Source organism: Piliocolobus tephrosceles, chromosome 1, assembly GCF_002776525.5.
Source record: "Piliocolobus tephrosceles isolate RC106 chromosome 1, ASM277652v3, whole genome shotgun sequence".
NCBI lineage: Eukaryota > Metazoa > Chordata > Mammalia > Primates > Cercopithecidae > Piliocolobus > Piliocolobus tephrosceles.
The window spans coordinates 113,928,475-113,945,019 of NC_045434.1; the positions used below are offsets into that span (position 1 = coordinate 113,928,475).

General features: G+C 36.0%; 1 protein-coding gene across 2 annotated transcripts in view; it reads left to right on the forward strand.

Annotated features, from left to right (window-relative positions):
* Window positions 1-16,545, forward strand: part of VAV3 (vav guanine nucleotide exchange factor 3) — a 413,795-nt gene that overhangs the window by 204,629 nt on the left and 192,621 nt on the right. For both annotated transcript variants that reach the window (XM_023197184.3, XM_023197185.2), the window contains exons 10-15: window positions 3,275-3,370; window positions 6,806-6,874; window positions 8,591-8,677; window positions 12,844-12,929; window positions 14,478-14,610; window positions 14,995-15,104. In XM_023197184.3, the coding sequence (XP_023052952.2) occupies window positions 3,275-3,370; window positions 6,806-6,874; window positions 8,591-8,677; window positions 12,844-12,929; window positions 14,478-14,610; window positions 14,995-15,104 (581 nt within the window). The remainder of the gene's footprint in view (window positions 1-3,274; window positions 3,371-6,805; window positions 6,875-8,590; window positions 8,678-12,843; window positions 12,930-14,477; window positions 14,611-14,994; window positions 15,105-16,545) is intronic.

A 16,545-nucleotide genomic window follows, 5' to 3' on the forward strand; every position in this document is an offset into this window, starting at 1 on the left:
TGAGAAATGGCATGTAGGCCAGTATAATCAAGAGTGCATGATCACAATAGAATATAAGTCTAGAAACCTATGTTAAGTCATGTTTTTTTTTTTTTTTTTCCTGAAGAGTTCGAGGAGTTCATGCTTTCAAAGAACTTTTGAACAATGTTTGTTATATCAGTTACTGTATTATCCATGTATTTGAATATAGTTGTTGTATTATCCATGTATTTGAATTTCACTAAATTTCAGGTAGAGATATATAGCCAGCTCTTAAATAACAGTGTGTAGTTTATTTGCCTCTTTAATATCCCTTTTCCTATTCTTTGTTCAGTGTAGCACTGAGGTCAGGGGAGAATGGGCAGGTGATTTTCAAATCAGAAGCCCTTCATTGTTTTGCCCCTCTGGTGTGATTTCATAGCCCACAACTCCCACAAAGGGAAACTATTGCTTAGACAGTTCGGCTACCAAATAACTGTACTAGGTACATGGTCTTTTTGCTTTGTGTCTTAATATTCCTTCGTTATGTTGACTTGAAGACTGGTTGGGTCACCACTAAATATCATCCTTGTAACATTGTTAGCACAAAGACTTCCCTGCTCCTCTTTGGAGAATCGAGCCTACTAAGTGTAGAGCTGTGAACCACTGTGACTAAAAATATGATGATAAAATTAAATTTTACAACTCATACACATACTTCCTAATAGGGCAACATTAAAGCAGTTTTTCTTAAAATAAAGATACAAAATTGTGCTTCCAGATAGGAGTCAGCAAGTTGTCAATCACATCTCCATTATATTCTCAGTCTTGTTTGAATGTTGTTCTTCCTTCTTTCAGGGTTATTGTCAAAGTTTTACCCAATGACCATACTCTGGGACTCTAAATATGTAGTTTTTGCAGTCAGTGCTCATCTTAGGGAAAGAGAGGACATCAGGCTGAGTCTGAAAGGCACAGGGTGAGTTGCCCCTGCTGTCCTTTCCTCAGCTTAAAAGCTCCCACTTCTAACCATAGTCCTGATTTGGAAGTATTAAGTCGGATACTTAATGTAACACTTCAACAAATGCTCAGTTGGAGCTGCCCGCCACAAGCCCCAGCATGATAGAAGGAAAACTGCCTTATTCTTGGTGTCTCTCTGTCTTCTTTGTGTCTTCTGTTTTGTGGTTATTTTTGTTCTTGTTGATTTTTTTGTCTTTTTCTTCTCTACTTTGGAACCAAGGTAACATGGGGTGAAGGGTGATGAATCTCTTTGTCTTGCCCTATAAGCCTGGCTCATCCTACCCCATTTTATTTTCCTTTACAATTGAATTGAGGCTAAGCAAGTGACTGGATGTTTGGGAAGGATTCTTTCTACCCATTATTTACTTTCAACACGAATAAGCATTTTACACTTCAGTCTCTATCTCCCAGGTGTAGCTAATGCCAGCAATGTTGGTTTCTTTACTTCCTGAGCCTGTAACTTAGAATGTAAAGGAACTCATTTTTTTTCTTCAACATTTTGACACTAATTTCCATAATACAGTGAATTCTAAATGTATAATATTTCTGTTCCTAACACTGTGTTGGGATGGCATAACATAAGAAATATAAGCTACAACTTTAATTCCAAGGGCCTTAAAATGCAGTTGAGGAGATAAGATCCACTCATTACAGTAATATTAACAATTTAACTTCCTGTTTGAGACCCATGATCCAGAGCTCTCTGTAATCTGTAGAAGTAAGAAACCGGTTGAAATAGTTATCCTTCTAATGAACTGCAGTAATTGATGACACAGCTAACATGTCAGGATGTGTCCCCAGTTCATTTTGCCTGATTAGTCACTAATCATTAGAGTTAATGGTGTTTGTTTTGGAGCTTCTGATAATATATCATTCCATGTGCCAGAAAAACTAAGTGTGGGCAAAGAATAAACAAACATATGCGCAAAAGTGTATTTTTTAAAGCACAGCTCCATCTATGAACTGGAAAGGTCCTTGGGCTGGGATGTACAATTGCGTGAGGATTTTGGACTTATGAGGTTGCTCACTAATAATAATATTTGTATGGCCCTGTGTTTTTTTTTGAAGAACACCAGTTATGTGAGAAATGGTAAAATCAGGAAAGTGACTTGTCTAAAGTCACACCACCAACAGTTGCCAAATCTTGGCTTTAAGTGAATTCTTTGACACGTCAAAGTAATTTTTTTCAAAGTCATAGTTATTATCAAAAGAGCAAACCAGTCAATACTATTTTAAAATAAACCTTTAGGAAAGAAGAGGGTGAAATTAAAATAGATACAATCTGAGGCTTCTAAATCTTGGAGTTTCGTAGTAGGTTTATACTTGAGCAAAGTTTAAAAGTCAAATATTCCATTTCATTCAGTTCAGTAAATACTTATTAAGCAAATACTATATTCTTAGGGGCATACAGCACAAATTATGTTGGGGTAGATATTACATAGGATAATAATTAAAAGACCCACAAGACAGAGAGTACACACAATTTTGATTGTAATTGTTACGAAAGGCCTAGGATTATAGTTCTTAAACAGGAAGATGTGTTTTGCTGGAGGCTGGACAAAGCACATCATAGTTGATGGAACTGAATAAACCAAGGCATGAGGGTGGGAAGACTAATGACAGTTTTGATGAGTAGGGTTGTGTTCTTGATGCCTGTTCTATAGGTCCACTGTGGGAAATTGGTGGAACGTACAGTGATAAAGATAAACTGAAGAAGACACTGGGAGGCCATGATTTTGCACTAGAGAAAATAATTTTCTTTTTTCTTTTCTTTTTTTTTTTTTGCAACGGAGTCTCACTCCGTTGCCCAGGCTGGAGTGCAGTGGTGCCATCTTGGCTCACTGCAAGCTCTCCCTCCCAGGTTCACGCCTTTCTCCCGCCTCAGCCTCCTGAGTAGCTGGGACTACAGGCACCCATCACCATGACCGGCTAATTTTGTTTTTGTATTTTCAGTAGAGATGAGGTTTCACCGTATTAGCCAGGATGGTCTCGATCTCCTGACCTCGTGATCCGCCCGCCTTGGCCTCCTAAAGTGCTGGGATTGCAGGCATGAGCTACTGTGCCTGGCTGAGAAAATAATTTTCATACACAAAATAGTTCTATTTGATTCATATTTGGAGTTAAAATACTACAAGATTTTTTTTTTTTTAATTGAAGATACTTTCTGTTATTTACAGAGAAGGATTGTTAAGGAGAGAAACACACTCATTTACTATATAGTAACTGTTCTGCTTATGGCCTTTGCATCTATTAATGTTTATGACTCTCTAACAAAATGTTTTTAAAAACATTTCATTAGGAATGTTCCAAAAGAGCAAATAATGGGAAATTTACTCTTCGAGACTTGCTTGTGGTTCCTATGCAACGTGTTTTAAAGTACCACCTTCTCCTCCAGGTATGTAACTTAAAACAGTTTGTTTATTGTCCATTTATTCGCTCAACAAGATATTAATGAAGCATCAACTACATTGCAGATATTCCATGTTTTGGGCCCAATCCCCTTAACATTTTGAATTATTATTATAGTTAAGTGGGAAATAACAGAACAGCTGGACATTTTTTCTTCCTTTTAGCAAAGATGATTCAGTAGCTGCCATAAATCATATTTTGTGTCCTTAAAACAGGACCGGCTAGAAACTAATTAAAAACAAGTCAAAACAAATAAAAGTATTTTTTCAACCAAGTCTTCTATAGCTATCAGTATTCATTTATGAGCATCTCAATATTGCAGTGCACTTGAATTTTGGCAGATTAATCATATTAGACCTTTTGCCTTATAACAGCTAAAGAGAATTGTGTCACATTCCATATTGCTTTCTACTATACTAAATTATAATAAGACTACATTTATTTTGAAGTGATTCTTGTTATAACCCACAGAGCTATGGTTTCCACGGTTAGTCTTCTAATGAGGGTAGAGAGTCTTATAAATTTAATTTGATAGCTATACCAGGAGACTCATTAGTTCTGCTCCAAAGAAATGTCTTACTGTATTAGTCTGTCAACTCTGCTGATGCTTGTGAAATGTCATTTTAAAAAGATCTACTACCTGTATGTGAAATACAATTTTGTGTCAGCTGTGCTTTGTATATCTTGTATATTAAATTTCTTGAACTGTAGCTGCAAAATTATTAGTCATCTCTATTTTTGTTCTACTGAGAAATCAGAAAAATTCAAACCCTGATTATTCCTTAAAAATGCATTAAAACATTTATGAGACCTAAACTCAAGGCAACTTAATCAAATTGGATTTTATGAAAAAATAATAAGGACGACTCAGGCAATCAGTTTCCAAGGCATCCTGGAACTAAAAACGTATCCAAAATAAGATAATAATTTATTTTGTAACTTTGGTGTAGTCAAGTATCGATTGAAGATTTTAGAAGGTACAGCTTTTTAAAAATACCTATTTTGGTCCTTATAGGGTTTTACACAGACTTATAAAAGTATAAAATACAACCATACTTTTTTGAAATTCAGTAAACTTTTCCCCCTAATTTCCCTTGGGTTGTTTTATATTTACAATTTTAAGAGTATATTTAGTTTCATGATGACTTTTTAAAATAGGAAAAGTTTTATTTTGGATACTACACATAGATAAAAATTCTAGAAATGTTTTTCCCTCTCAAAATTCTATGGAGTAAAATTTATTTGTTGTCTAGAAATTTGTTGAACAAATGTGGTTATCAATTTGGACTTTTTTACTTATTACTGTACTTTAGTGGGGAAATCACTTGAAATGCTTGATGATTTGAAATCACAGATTCACAAGGGTAGAATTTTTTATAGTGGGTGATTGGGAACTTTAATAACAATTTTTATTTAATGAAGTGAAAGTAACTTTTAAGGAATAAAAGAATATAATTTTGATGGATTTATTATACTTAATAGACTCGTCTTTAGGTCCTGTTTATAGCAGAAACACTGGTAGTATTGGATTCATTAAAGATTTTTGTGTGGCTTCTCTGTGCCAAACATAGTATTAGGCACTCATGATATGTGACAGACAAAGCTCATCATTTAGAAAGGAAAAATGAAGTATAAACTGCCAAGTATAACACAATGTAGTAGGTACATATAAGGTACAGAACCGGCATGCATAAAGGCCTAAATAATTACGTATAAGGAAGCTGGGAACTGAGTAGAGGCCTCTGCCATAGAAGACACCCCAGAGGAGTAACTCTTGAGTTGGGCTTTAAAGGAAGAGTAAGGGGTCAATAAGTAGATCAGAGGGGAAGAAATTTGTAAGCAGAAAAAATAATATTTCTAATGGGATTACATATTAGAACATATTTTAAAATTGCAATTAATTTAGTATGAATAGAATATAAGTTGTTTGGGTGGAAGTGGAAAGAGAAATCGAGAGAAGTTTGCAGAATTCAGATCATGAGGTGTCTAGGAGGTATGGGTGACAACCTGAAGCTTTCGTGGGGCATCACAGAAGTCTGAGTAGGGTTAGAGACAGGATCTGATTCATATTATGGAAACCTACCCCTGATGACAATAGAGTGACTGGACTGTAGTGAGGAGAGACCGCAAGTCGGAAGGCCAATCAGAAGCTCATTATGATTACCTGGTTTTGTTGTTTGTTTGTTTGTTTGTTTGTTTTAAGAGACAGGGTCTTTCTATGTTGCCCAGGCTGGAGTGCAGTGGTGTAGTCATGGCTCACTGCAGTTGGGCTCAAGCTGTCTTCCTGCCTTAGCCTCCCAAGTAGCTGAGACTACAGGCTCATGCCACCTTGCCCAGCTAATTTTTAATTTTTTTTTTTTGTAGAGATGGGGTCTTTTCATGTTGCCCAGGCTGGTCTCAAATTCCTGGACTCAAGTGATCCTCCCATCTCAGGCTGGAAATGTGCTGGGATTACAGGTGTGAGCCACCATGCTTGGCAAATAATTATCTGTTTGAAAAACGGCAAGGATCTGAACCTAATTAGTGGCAGTGAGGATGGTTCCAAGGGGGCAGGATCAAAGTTAACATCAATAGGACATAGTGAGGGAGAGAGAACAGGGAGAAGTCTGGGACCTTTTAGGTTTTGGCTTAAGTGATTACATTGATGGAAGTGTCATCATTCAATAAAACAAAAACAGGATCTAAGAATAGGATTCTGGGTGAAGATGGATTAAGTTTGGGGAATGTTGAATTTGAGGAGCCTTCGAAATAATGAGGTAGAACTATTTAGTTGGACGGATGAGTCCAAGACTGTGTGAATTTTGGGTTGAGCACGTACATTTGACAGTGATTGGCCCATGAGGTGATAGTTGACATTATGACAGTGGTTGTGATAGAATTTGTAGAGTATGTAAAATAAGGTAAAATAAAGAGGACTAGGGTGAAAACTTAAGGAGCAATAACTTTCTAAGAAGCAAATGAAGAAACTATGAGAGACTGAGGAGTAGGCAGAAATTTAGGATGGACAGATAAGCAATTGTAACAGCAATAACAGCAACAAATAGAACATCTCGATGTCCCTGAAATGAAAGGAGGGATGCAGTCAAAAGAATCAAAAGCTATAGAGAAGCCAAGAATAATAATGAGTAAAAAGTATGATTTTAATCATTATGGAATCTTTCATAACAATAGGGATCAATGTCAGTGTAATGATGGTGGATAGAATTCAGATTCATCTTTGAATAGAAAATGTCTCATGATTTTTTGGTGTCTAGTTGGTCTTACAGTTTGAAATTTTTTATGGAAATGGAGCCCAGACATATTAGATTTATCGCACTATAGAGAGAAAACCAATAATAATGGTTTATTTGTAAAAGTGTTTTCTTTAGTATGTCTTTGTTTTAATTTGAGAAAGTAGTACTAAACCATATCTTCCAAATAGGAACTGGTCAAACATACCACTGATCTGACTGAGAAGGCAAATCTGAAACTGGCTCTTGATGCCATGAAGGTAGGGCAGATTCATCAGTAACTTGTTTATATTTTTTATTCTTGCCTAAAGACAATGGAATTCAAATTGCTAATATATATGGAAATATATATGTATAAAATAATATATATAAATAATATTATGACATCCTAATGTGTAATACACATTTGTTTTTAGTGGGGACAGCTGGATTTTTTTTTTTTTTTTTTTTTTACTGGAATAGGTATCCTTGCATGGATTTAATTGTTAGATAACACATAAAACAAGAAGTATATTAAAATCACTTAGATACAAGTATAATAACTTTCATAACCATGAGGAATTATTTAATATCATGGTATTTTTCCCATTCTTTTCATGGTGACTAATAGAAAACGTTGGCTTGTGTAAGTCGTAGGCCAGCTGGTGGCTTCAGAACCCCATGTGACTATTTTCTTCATATGAGGATATCTGCTAGGTTTATCCTTGTGGATGCTATGACTTAATACAAGTGAATTTCAGTTTGTTCAGTTTTCAGGTAAATATGAAAATTAAGAACTATGAATAGATAAAGACAGACATTTTGAACATACTGGGGAATATATAAAACCTCAGTTTCCACATTATGTTGAATAAAAATGACTTTGAAATGAGATATTTGCCAATAACTTAAAGCGTAGGGAAATATTTGTTCTTAAAAACAAAATGGCAAGGTGACCCTGCTCAGAGCAGTGCATAATTACTGAGCTGTGTCCTTGTACCAATTCGTGTTAGCTTTGCTGTTTAGCTGATTGTCTATCACTAACAGGAAACACCACACAATTATTTATTATTATTAAAAAGTCAAACCAAGTTCCAGTTTTTAAAGAAGTCGTTTATGAATCTATCCTATGAAAAATCAGACTTCTATTTAGAACAAAGTTAGGAACTGCTTTTTGCAGAGTTCTGTCCCTACTGTTGCAGATGAATTTAAGAGGGTAGAGAAAAAAGAAAAAGAGCTCAGAAAACAGGAAAATCTGGAGCGCATGTAACAAAAATAGCTAGTTACAGTATGGAAAGATTAGCTAATGTTTCCTCAAATATGAGAAAAGACATTTTAAAATAGGTGAAGGCACATGGAGAGACACGGCCAGCATTTTTTGTTCACTTTAATTCATGAATTAAATTTAGTTCCAGCATGTTGTGCTATTTAGTTCCTCACGTCTCCTTTACTTCTGAATCCATATACGGGTTAACTCTTTAAAATTGAACTGGTTTCCTTGACTGAATGCTCTCAGAAACTAAGAAGATTTTAGCTGGTTGCAAAAATAAAACAGTCTTGCTAGATTCATTATCTAACCTTTGGTTACTTTTCTCCCTGCTAATTGTTCATGATTGCCCTTCTTCTAACCTGTGTAAAAATATCATGCTCTCAAGGTAGTAATTAACGTGCTTGGAATTTCTATTCTTCCGACCTAGTTTCCTTTTTGTTGCACTATTGTGGTATATTTTGTTTTGTCTTTTAAGGCAACAACATCCTGACTCTTCTCAGTGGTGTGGCAAATGACAGCTCTTCAGTCTTCCCAGCTGTACTTCAGACATTTTAAAATTGCCTCTGTGATGCAGCTTTGATTGACTGGGCATTCATTTTATTGTCTTTGAAAAGTTACAGTGGTTACTTTTACCACTAATGGAATTAATGATGTGTTTTCTTTCAAAGCAGTTTGCATCTCTAATCTTAGTGTGCCTTCTTTTTCTACCCCTTTCTTTATTGTCTAGGACTTGGCACAATATGTGAATGAAGTGAAAAGAGATAATGAGACCCTTCGTGAAATTAAACAGTTTCAGCTATCTATAGAGAATTTGGTATGTAATTATCTTTCCATCTCGCTTCCCCTCACCCCCACATCAACGACATTCTAGGATTTGTTGTTGAAGAAAACATAGTTTTTACCTTCAAGTTTCTACTGTTGGATGTTGTTGCCAATCCCTTTGTTTGGCAGTGTTCACGTGGGTGTCTGAGGGCACCTGCGACCTGTTCGTGTGTAGGGACTGTGTGATGGCTTGCCCCTTTTACCTTACTCACGCTCTGCCTCTTCTCCCAGCAGTCTGAATGGAAACATAGGAGTCCACTTTTTTTTTCTTTTCTTTCTCTTGTCCCCATACATACTCACGGCTGATTCCTATTATTCATTTTATATATATATTTGCTGTGTGACTATTATGACCCAGACACTTTGCTTGGGTCTGGGACTGTAACTGTGAACAAGACAAGCTTGAGGAGACAGTTTAAAATAAAAAAAAAAAAGAGTTAAAAATGCCATATTGAGATTAGTGCTGTGAACTGGCTGCTGGAACTGAAGATTATAAGGGGAGTCCTAGTTTAGATAAGTTGGTTGGAAAAAGTCCTTTTAAGTCATTTGAACTGAGACCTAGAAGATAAGAAGCAGCCAGCCACACGAAGATCTAGGGGGAAGTGACCCAGGCAGAAGTCGTAGCAGGTGAAATGCTCAGAGTTGGGGGGAAAAACAGGTGTATTCAAGAAGCTGAAAGGTAAGAGTGGCGGGAAATGGAGAGTGAAGGGAAGGAGGGTGGGCTCTGAGCCATGAGGGATGGGCAGGGCAATTGCGTAACACAGCCTTGTAGGCCAGGATGCTGAATCGGGATTTTACTGTGACTGCAGTGGGAAGCTATTAAAAGGTTTCTATCATGGAGTATTACAACAGGCTGATTGACATTTCAAGAAGACCCTGTAAGCAGGCAGCCCAGCCAGCAAGCTGTTGAAGATGGTTTCAAGAGAGGATACAGCCTTGGATTAATCTGTGGGCAGTGCAAATAGAGATGAGTGAATTTAGGATACATTTTTGGTAGAGCAATTTCATCGCTGTTTTCTCTGAAACATTGTAAACCTGTCTCTTTCTTTTCACACATGCAGCCACATACCCATTTCAGGAGACCATCATCTGCCAGTTTTCCAGTCACAATAGCCTCTCATCATCTCTTCACATAGTTGCAGTTCCAAAATGTGGATTTCTCAATTTACTTTCTTTCTCAAATTTGTCAAGATTTTTTTGTTATTGTCTTCAAGATTCAGTCAGTATTCCTTGTCTTGATGTTTAGGGTCCTCAGTGATCTGGACTTAAGCTATTTTCCTGAACTCCTCCAGCTAATAACTGTCCCTATGCTTTACATTGTGGATATTTTGCTGTATTACAAGATCTCCAATTTGACATACATTTCTACAGTTCTGCCTTCAATTGTAATCTCAGAGCCTAGTATGTTTTTTCCTATTATTCCCTATCAAATTTATTCAAGGTGCATCTAAAATAAATCCCTTTTCCTAATCTATTATTTTTCCTCTTTAGAATTCCATAGCGTATTTCTTGGACAGCTGTGTAGCCTTTAAAAATTGTGGTAAAATACATATAGCATTGGCTGGGTGTGGTGGCTCACACATGTAATCCCAGCACTTTGGGAGGCCGAGGCGGGTGGATCACCTGAGGTCAGAAATTTAAAACCAGCCTGACCAACATGGTGAAACCCCATGTCTACTAAAACTACAAAAATTAGCCAGACATGGTGGCGTGTGCCTATAGTCCCAGCTACTGGGGTGGCTGAGACAAGAGAATTGCTTGAACCCAGGAGGCAGAGGTTGTAGTGAACTGAGATCGTACCACTGCACTCCAGCCTGGGCAACAGAGCGAGACTCCCACTCAATCTCAAAAAAATAAAGTGTATATATATGTGTGTGTGTGTGCGTGTGTATGTATATATATGCATACACATACACGTTAATGCTATAAATATGTAGCATTAATTTGCCATTCTAATTATTTTAAAAATTTATAGTTCTGTAGCATTAAGTGCATTCATGATGTTGTGTGACCATCTCTGAAACTTCATCTTGCAAAACTGAAACTCTGTACTTATTAAACATGAACTTCCCGTTCTTCTCTTTCCCTGGCCCCTGGAAACTACCCATCTACTTTCTGTCTCTATAAGCTTAACTACTATGGGCACCTTATACAAGTGAAATAATACAATATTTGCCGTTTCATGACTGGCTTATTTTACTTAGCATAATGTCTTCAAAGTTCATCCTTGTTGTAGCCATGTGTCAAAATTTTATTTTTTTGATTTCCATTTGTTTAAGGCTGAATAATATCTAATTTTATATAAATACCTCACTTTTTTCATTGATTGAACATTTGGGTTGCTTCCTTCTTTCAGCTATTGTGAATAGTACTATTATATTATTATTGTCACAGATGTACCAATATCTATTCAAGTGCCTGCTTTCACTTTTAGTTATGTACTCAGAAGTAGAATGTCTGGGTTGTATGGTCATTATGTTAATTTCTTGAAGAATCGCTATACCATTTTCCACAGCAGCTGCACCACTTAACATTCCTACTACCAATGCACAAAGGTGTCAGTTTTTCCACATCCTCACCAACACTTACTATTCGGTTTGTTTGGATAACAGCCATCTTAATGGTTTTAAAGTAATATCTCATCGTGGGTTTGATTTGCATTTTCTTAATGATTAATGATGTTGAATATTGTCTTTGTGTGTTTCTTGGCCATTTGTATATCCTCTTTGGAAAAATGCCTATTCAAGTGCTTTGCCCATTTTTGAATCAAGTTGTTTTTTGTCATTGTGTTGTAGAAGCTCTTTTTTTGTATCCTGGATATCAATCCCTTATAAGACACATGGTTTGCAAATATTTTCTTGTGTCTGTTGGCTTTTCACTCTGTTGATATTGTCTGTGATGCACCAAAGTTTTTAATTTTGACAAAGTCTCATTTATCAATCTCAAAGAAATCATTGCTGAATCCATTGTCCTAAGGTTTTTCCCTGTTTTCTTCTAAAAGTTTTATAGTTTTAACTGTTATGTTTGGGTATTTGAAACATTTTTAGTTATTTTTTATTTATGGTGTAGGTAATGAAGGGTCTACCTTTAGTCTTTTACATGTAGATATCCAGTTTAACAGCACCATTTGTTGAAAAGTCTATTCTTTCCCCATTTAATGGTCTTAACCTTGCTGAAAATCATTTGACCATATATGTGAGGGCTTAATTCTGGGTTCTCTACTATTCTGTTGGTCTATATATCTCTTTGTATGCCAGTACCACATGATTTTGATTATTGTGGCTTTGCAATAAGTTTTGGAAAGAAGTCAGTAAGTATGAGACCTCCAGCTTTGTTCCTTTTCAAGATTGTTTTGACTATTCAGAATCCCTTGAGATTCCATAAGAATTTTAGAATGGAGTTTTCTATTTGTGCAGAAAACATCACTGGGATTTTGATAAGAAACATTTATTTTTATATTTATAGTGTTAATTTCTGGATGTTAGTGATTTTCAGTCAGTTCTTTTTTCCCCTAGCATATACAGGAAGTGCTCATAAACGCTTAAAAATAATTTAGTTGTCAGCCTCTGGGAAAAATAGCTCATTATTTTAATCATTAAATCAGAGCTTTTCATCCTTGAGGTCCTAGCTCAAGAAAGCCAGTGTGGACTTTATAGACCAAATTAGCACCCACCCCCACCAGCCAACCCCTTTCTGTACTCCTTCATGGCAGTTGTGCATTTGTAATTTCTTGCTTCTGTGAATATATGTCCCTGCACTGGGCAATGTGCTTCACGAGGGCAGTGTCTGTATCATTTTGCCATACACCTGTTACGGTGGTTGGCACACAGTAGATGTTCAAAAAATATTAGTTGCCCAACTGTCTTGTAATTTGGACCCTTCCAGTTGAGTCTTTCTTTTCATAGCTAATTTCCCCTTTAAGAATATATAATAATTAAAATCAACTGATGTCCTTGACATACCCCCCTGGAATTCCAGAGGACAGACTTATTTATCATGTAGATCTGAGCTTTTTAGAGTAAATATGCTTTAAAAGTGTAAAAAATGATGAAATTTTAATGTAATAAGGTAGTTGTCTTGAGTAAGTATCTCTACTAGCGTTTGTTTTTATTTTAATGTGATTATGAAAAACTCTGATATGTACATTTTATATTTTAGAACCAACCAGTTTTGCTTTTTGGACGGCCTCAGGGAGATGGTGAAATTCGAATAACCACTCTAGACAAGCATACAAAACAAGAAAGGTAAGAAACGAAGAATTCTATTTTGAAAATAAGTAATTAGTATCAGAAAGTGAGAAAACCTTACACACAGTTCTTCCAGTGTGAGGTAGGGGAAAAAAGGAAGAAGTACAAGGAGACAGACCAACCCATGATTTCTACATTTTTAAAATTTAGTTTATCTTAGGCATTCCCACCTGGGTTCTGGTATCTATTAATTTGTCTTAAGTTATTAAGAAGGAAGTAACAAGTATAGATGATCAGCTGGGATACATTAAAATGAGAAGAGCCATAAAGAAAGAACAGGTAACTACCGTAAAAACATCATTGAATTTTTGTAATATATTTTTAAATAACTGAAAATAATAGAAAAATGCCCTAAGAAAGAAGACCAAGTGAGAATCATGTAGTAATATTTTCTTGAGGGAAATTTGCAGATGCAGTTCTCGAAGATTAGTAAGCTTGGCCCAGAGTCCTTAATTATGTATACATGTGATCGTCAAATAGGTTTTTGTGGTTGACAGTGATCATTTTCTGGAATCTTTGGAGAAGCAAAAGCCAGCAGGGGGCAGCATCAGCTCTTGCTTCCACCTCGATAACCCTGGCTCCACAGGTCCTTTAAAATACTCTCTGGTTTAATAGACGTTAAAAGCGATGCAAGTGTTACAGCCCTGTGAATGTGTCATTATCATTGTGTATAAAAAAAAAAAGTGTGTTAATCTCTGAGAGTTTATAAAAATACACAAGTATTGGTACTGGGTGATGCGGTTTTAAGGTTTATTTTCTCCCCCAAGTTATGTTGTTCTTAATAAGAAAAAAGTATTAACATGGGAATTTCACCGTAACTTCTGCAGTTTACACTTGGCTCATATACCATTCAATTTGTGTTTTTAGGTGGTCAGTTAAATCATGAGGAACAACATAGAGGGTAAAAGCACAGTTTCCAAAATTAGACCTGTTTGTGAATCCCGTTACATGCCTCACTAGCCATGTGACCTTGAGCAAATTATCTAACTTCTCTAAGCCTCAGTTTCCTCCTCAATAAAATGAAGATGGTAAACGGTACCTACCCAGTATGTGGTCTTGGGGATTTAAATTGAGTCATGTTTGTAAAAGGGATGAACAACACTTCTCAAGGCATTCTGGCTGATTCCTAGTAACTTCAGTAGAAGCTGCTACTGATGTCATTAATATTCTGTACGTTTTTAGCTTTTAAATTAAAAAAGAAGGTAATTGCTCATGAGCAAACTTTATGGCTTATCTCATTTGGCCCTTTCAACAACTCTGCAGTGTGCGTTTTACTCTTATTATGATTTTTGCCCATTTTTAAAATGAGGGAACCAAGGCACAAAGGCACACTGAGGCCATTTACAAGGTAAAGGGAAGTTCCAAGATACACACAGTTCTTATAACCACAAATCCCCCATTGTTTTCAATGTGTGATACTACTTGTTGTCTTTAATGCAAAGAAAAAAACATGTGGTTGCTTTAATTTTATCTTACCAAAAAAAATTAATACACATGCCTCTAAACCATTTAAAATCAATCAATTAATCAATCTCTCTTTCACAGGCATATCTTCTTATTTGATTTGGCAGTGATCGTATGTAAGAGAAAAGGTGATAACTATGAAATGAAGGAAATAATAGATCTTCAGCAGTACAAGATAGCCAATAATCCTACAACCGATAAAGAAAATAAAAAGGTGACTTTTTGGAAACTAATAAGTGTAATTTACTTATAATCTTGAATATTAAGGAAAGGTATGATAATACATTAATGTGAGATGTGGCTTATCAATCCAGATGTTTTTGTTTCTAGAGATTGATTGGGTACATACCTTTGTGAGAAATAACTGGATAATGCCAGATCTGATCATTTCTAATGCCCTAATGATCCAGATAGTAAAATGCATTTGGCATAGAAATTGTTATAGATATGAAGTTGACTACAGTAAGCTTGATTGTTCAGTTTGTACACTAATAATATTGTGAGGGGTTTTTGGATAGTTATGGTGGTATTCTTGTGAATTTAGAAACATAATGTTGTTAATGACACATATTAATCTAAACAATATTAATTTTAACAGTGGTCTTATGGCTTCTACCTCATCCATACCCAAGGACAAAATGGGTTAGAATTTTATTGCAAAACAAAAGATTTAAAGAAGAAATGGCTAGAACAGTTTGAAATGGCTTTGTGAGTATTTCTATTTTTAAAAGTGCTTTTATTTTTACTACTTAAATCACTTATGAATAATGAACAACCAATAAGTGTACTCTAATGCTTGTAGCATGTGTAATGTGTACAGAGACGAGGGAAATGTTTTGCTGTGTTCAGGAGTGCTACGAGGCTGCTGGCTGCTTGATAACTTTGGTCTCCTAGGAGAGGAGTTTTGTTGAATTCCTTCAGAAAGAAGAAAGAGGGAGCTCTAATCTTCTGTTTGCCTTTCTTATAGGACTGTTTTAGTTCTTTAGCTGTCAGCAGCCCAAGAAAATATTAATTATTCTAATGATAAACTTTTTATGTAATAACTATATTTTTTAAATTATATACCTTTAAATAGAAATACCTGCATGTGTACTTACACAAACAGATATGTAAATGTATATCTTATTTTTAATAGAAAGATTGAATTATTCTCTGTTTTCACTCACTTATCATTTGAATCTTGGCTAAAATGCTTCATGTATTTAAGGAATGCTTTATGGGCTTGATTTCTTTAAGTGATTTTTAGTTCTATTGAGGAGGAAGCTCAACAAAGAGGTGGAAAATAAATCAACTCTGTTTCAAAAGGAATGGCATACAGAGATGTAATAACCAAGAACATGTCATTATAGGTGTTTCTTTTTAGTTTTGATGTTTAAGGATTGAAAGGTGCACAATGACCCTTTTCGTGGAAATATATAGGATGCCCTGAAATAAAACTGTTAGCAAAATGTGAACTTAAGGAAAACTACATTTGGAATTTGTTTCGTTTGGGTTCTAAGATTATTTACCATTTGTTGGCAAATTCTATCAGTTTTTTTCTTTGTTTTAAGAAATGCTCATGTTGGCCGGGCGCGGTGGCTCAAGCCTGTAATCCCAGCACTTTGGGAGGCCGAGACGGGTGGATCACGAGGTCAGGAGATCGAGACCATCCTGGCTAACACGGTGAAACCCCGTCTCTACTAAAAATACAAAAAACTAGCCGGGCGAGGTGGCGGGCGCCTGTAGTCCCAGCTACTTGGGAGGCTGAGGCAGGAGAATGGCGTAAACCCGGGAGGCGGAGCTTGCAGTGAGCTGAGATCTGGCCACCGCACTCCAGCCCGGGCGACAGAGCAAGACTCCGTCTCAAAAAAAAAAAAAAAAAGAAATGCTCATGTTAATGTAAACTAGAGGTAGGAACAGGATGTTTTATTGTGGTTCTGAAATTAGGAAAATAAAGATTCTCAAGGTTATTTTATCTAACATTTTGAGATACAGGATTCTATAGCCAAAATATTTAAGCTCATAGACAGTTCTGCGTTCATCTATTATCCCTGCCATGAACTGGCTGCATGATGAAAGCTAAGTTATTTAACCTCTCACAGCCTCAGTTTCCTCATCTGTAAACTAAGGATGATATTTACTTCAAATTCTAGGTAATATGTATCAGCAG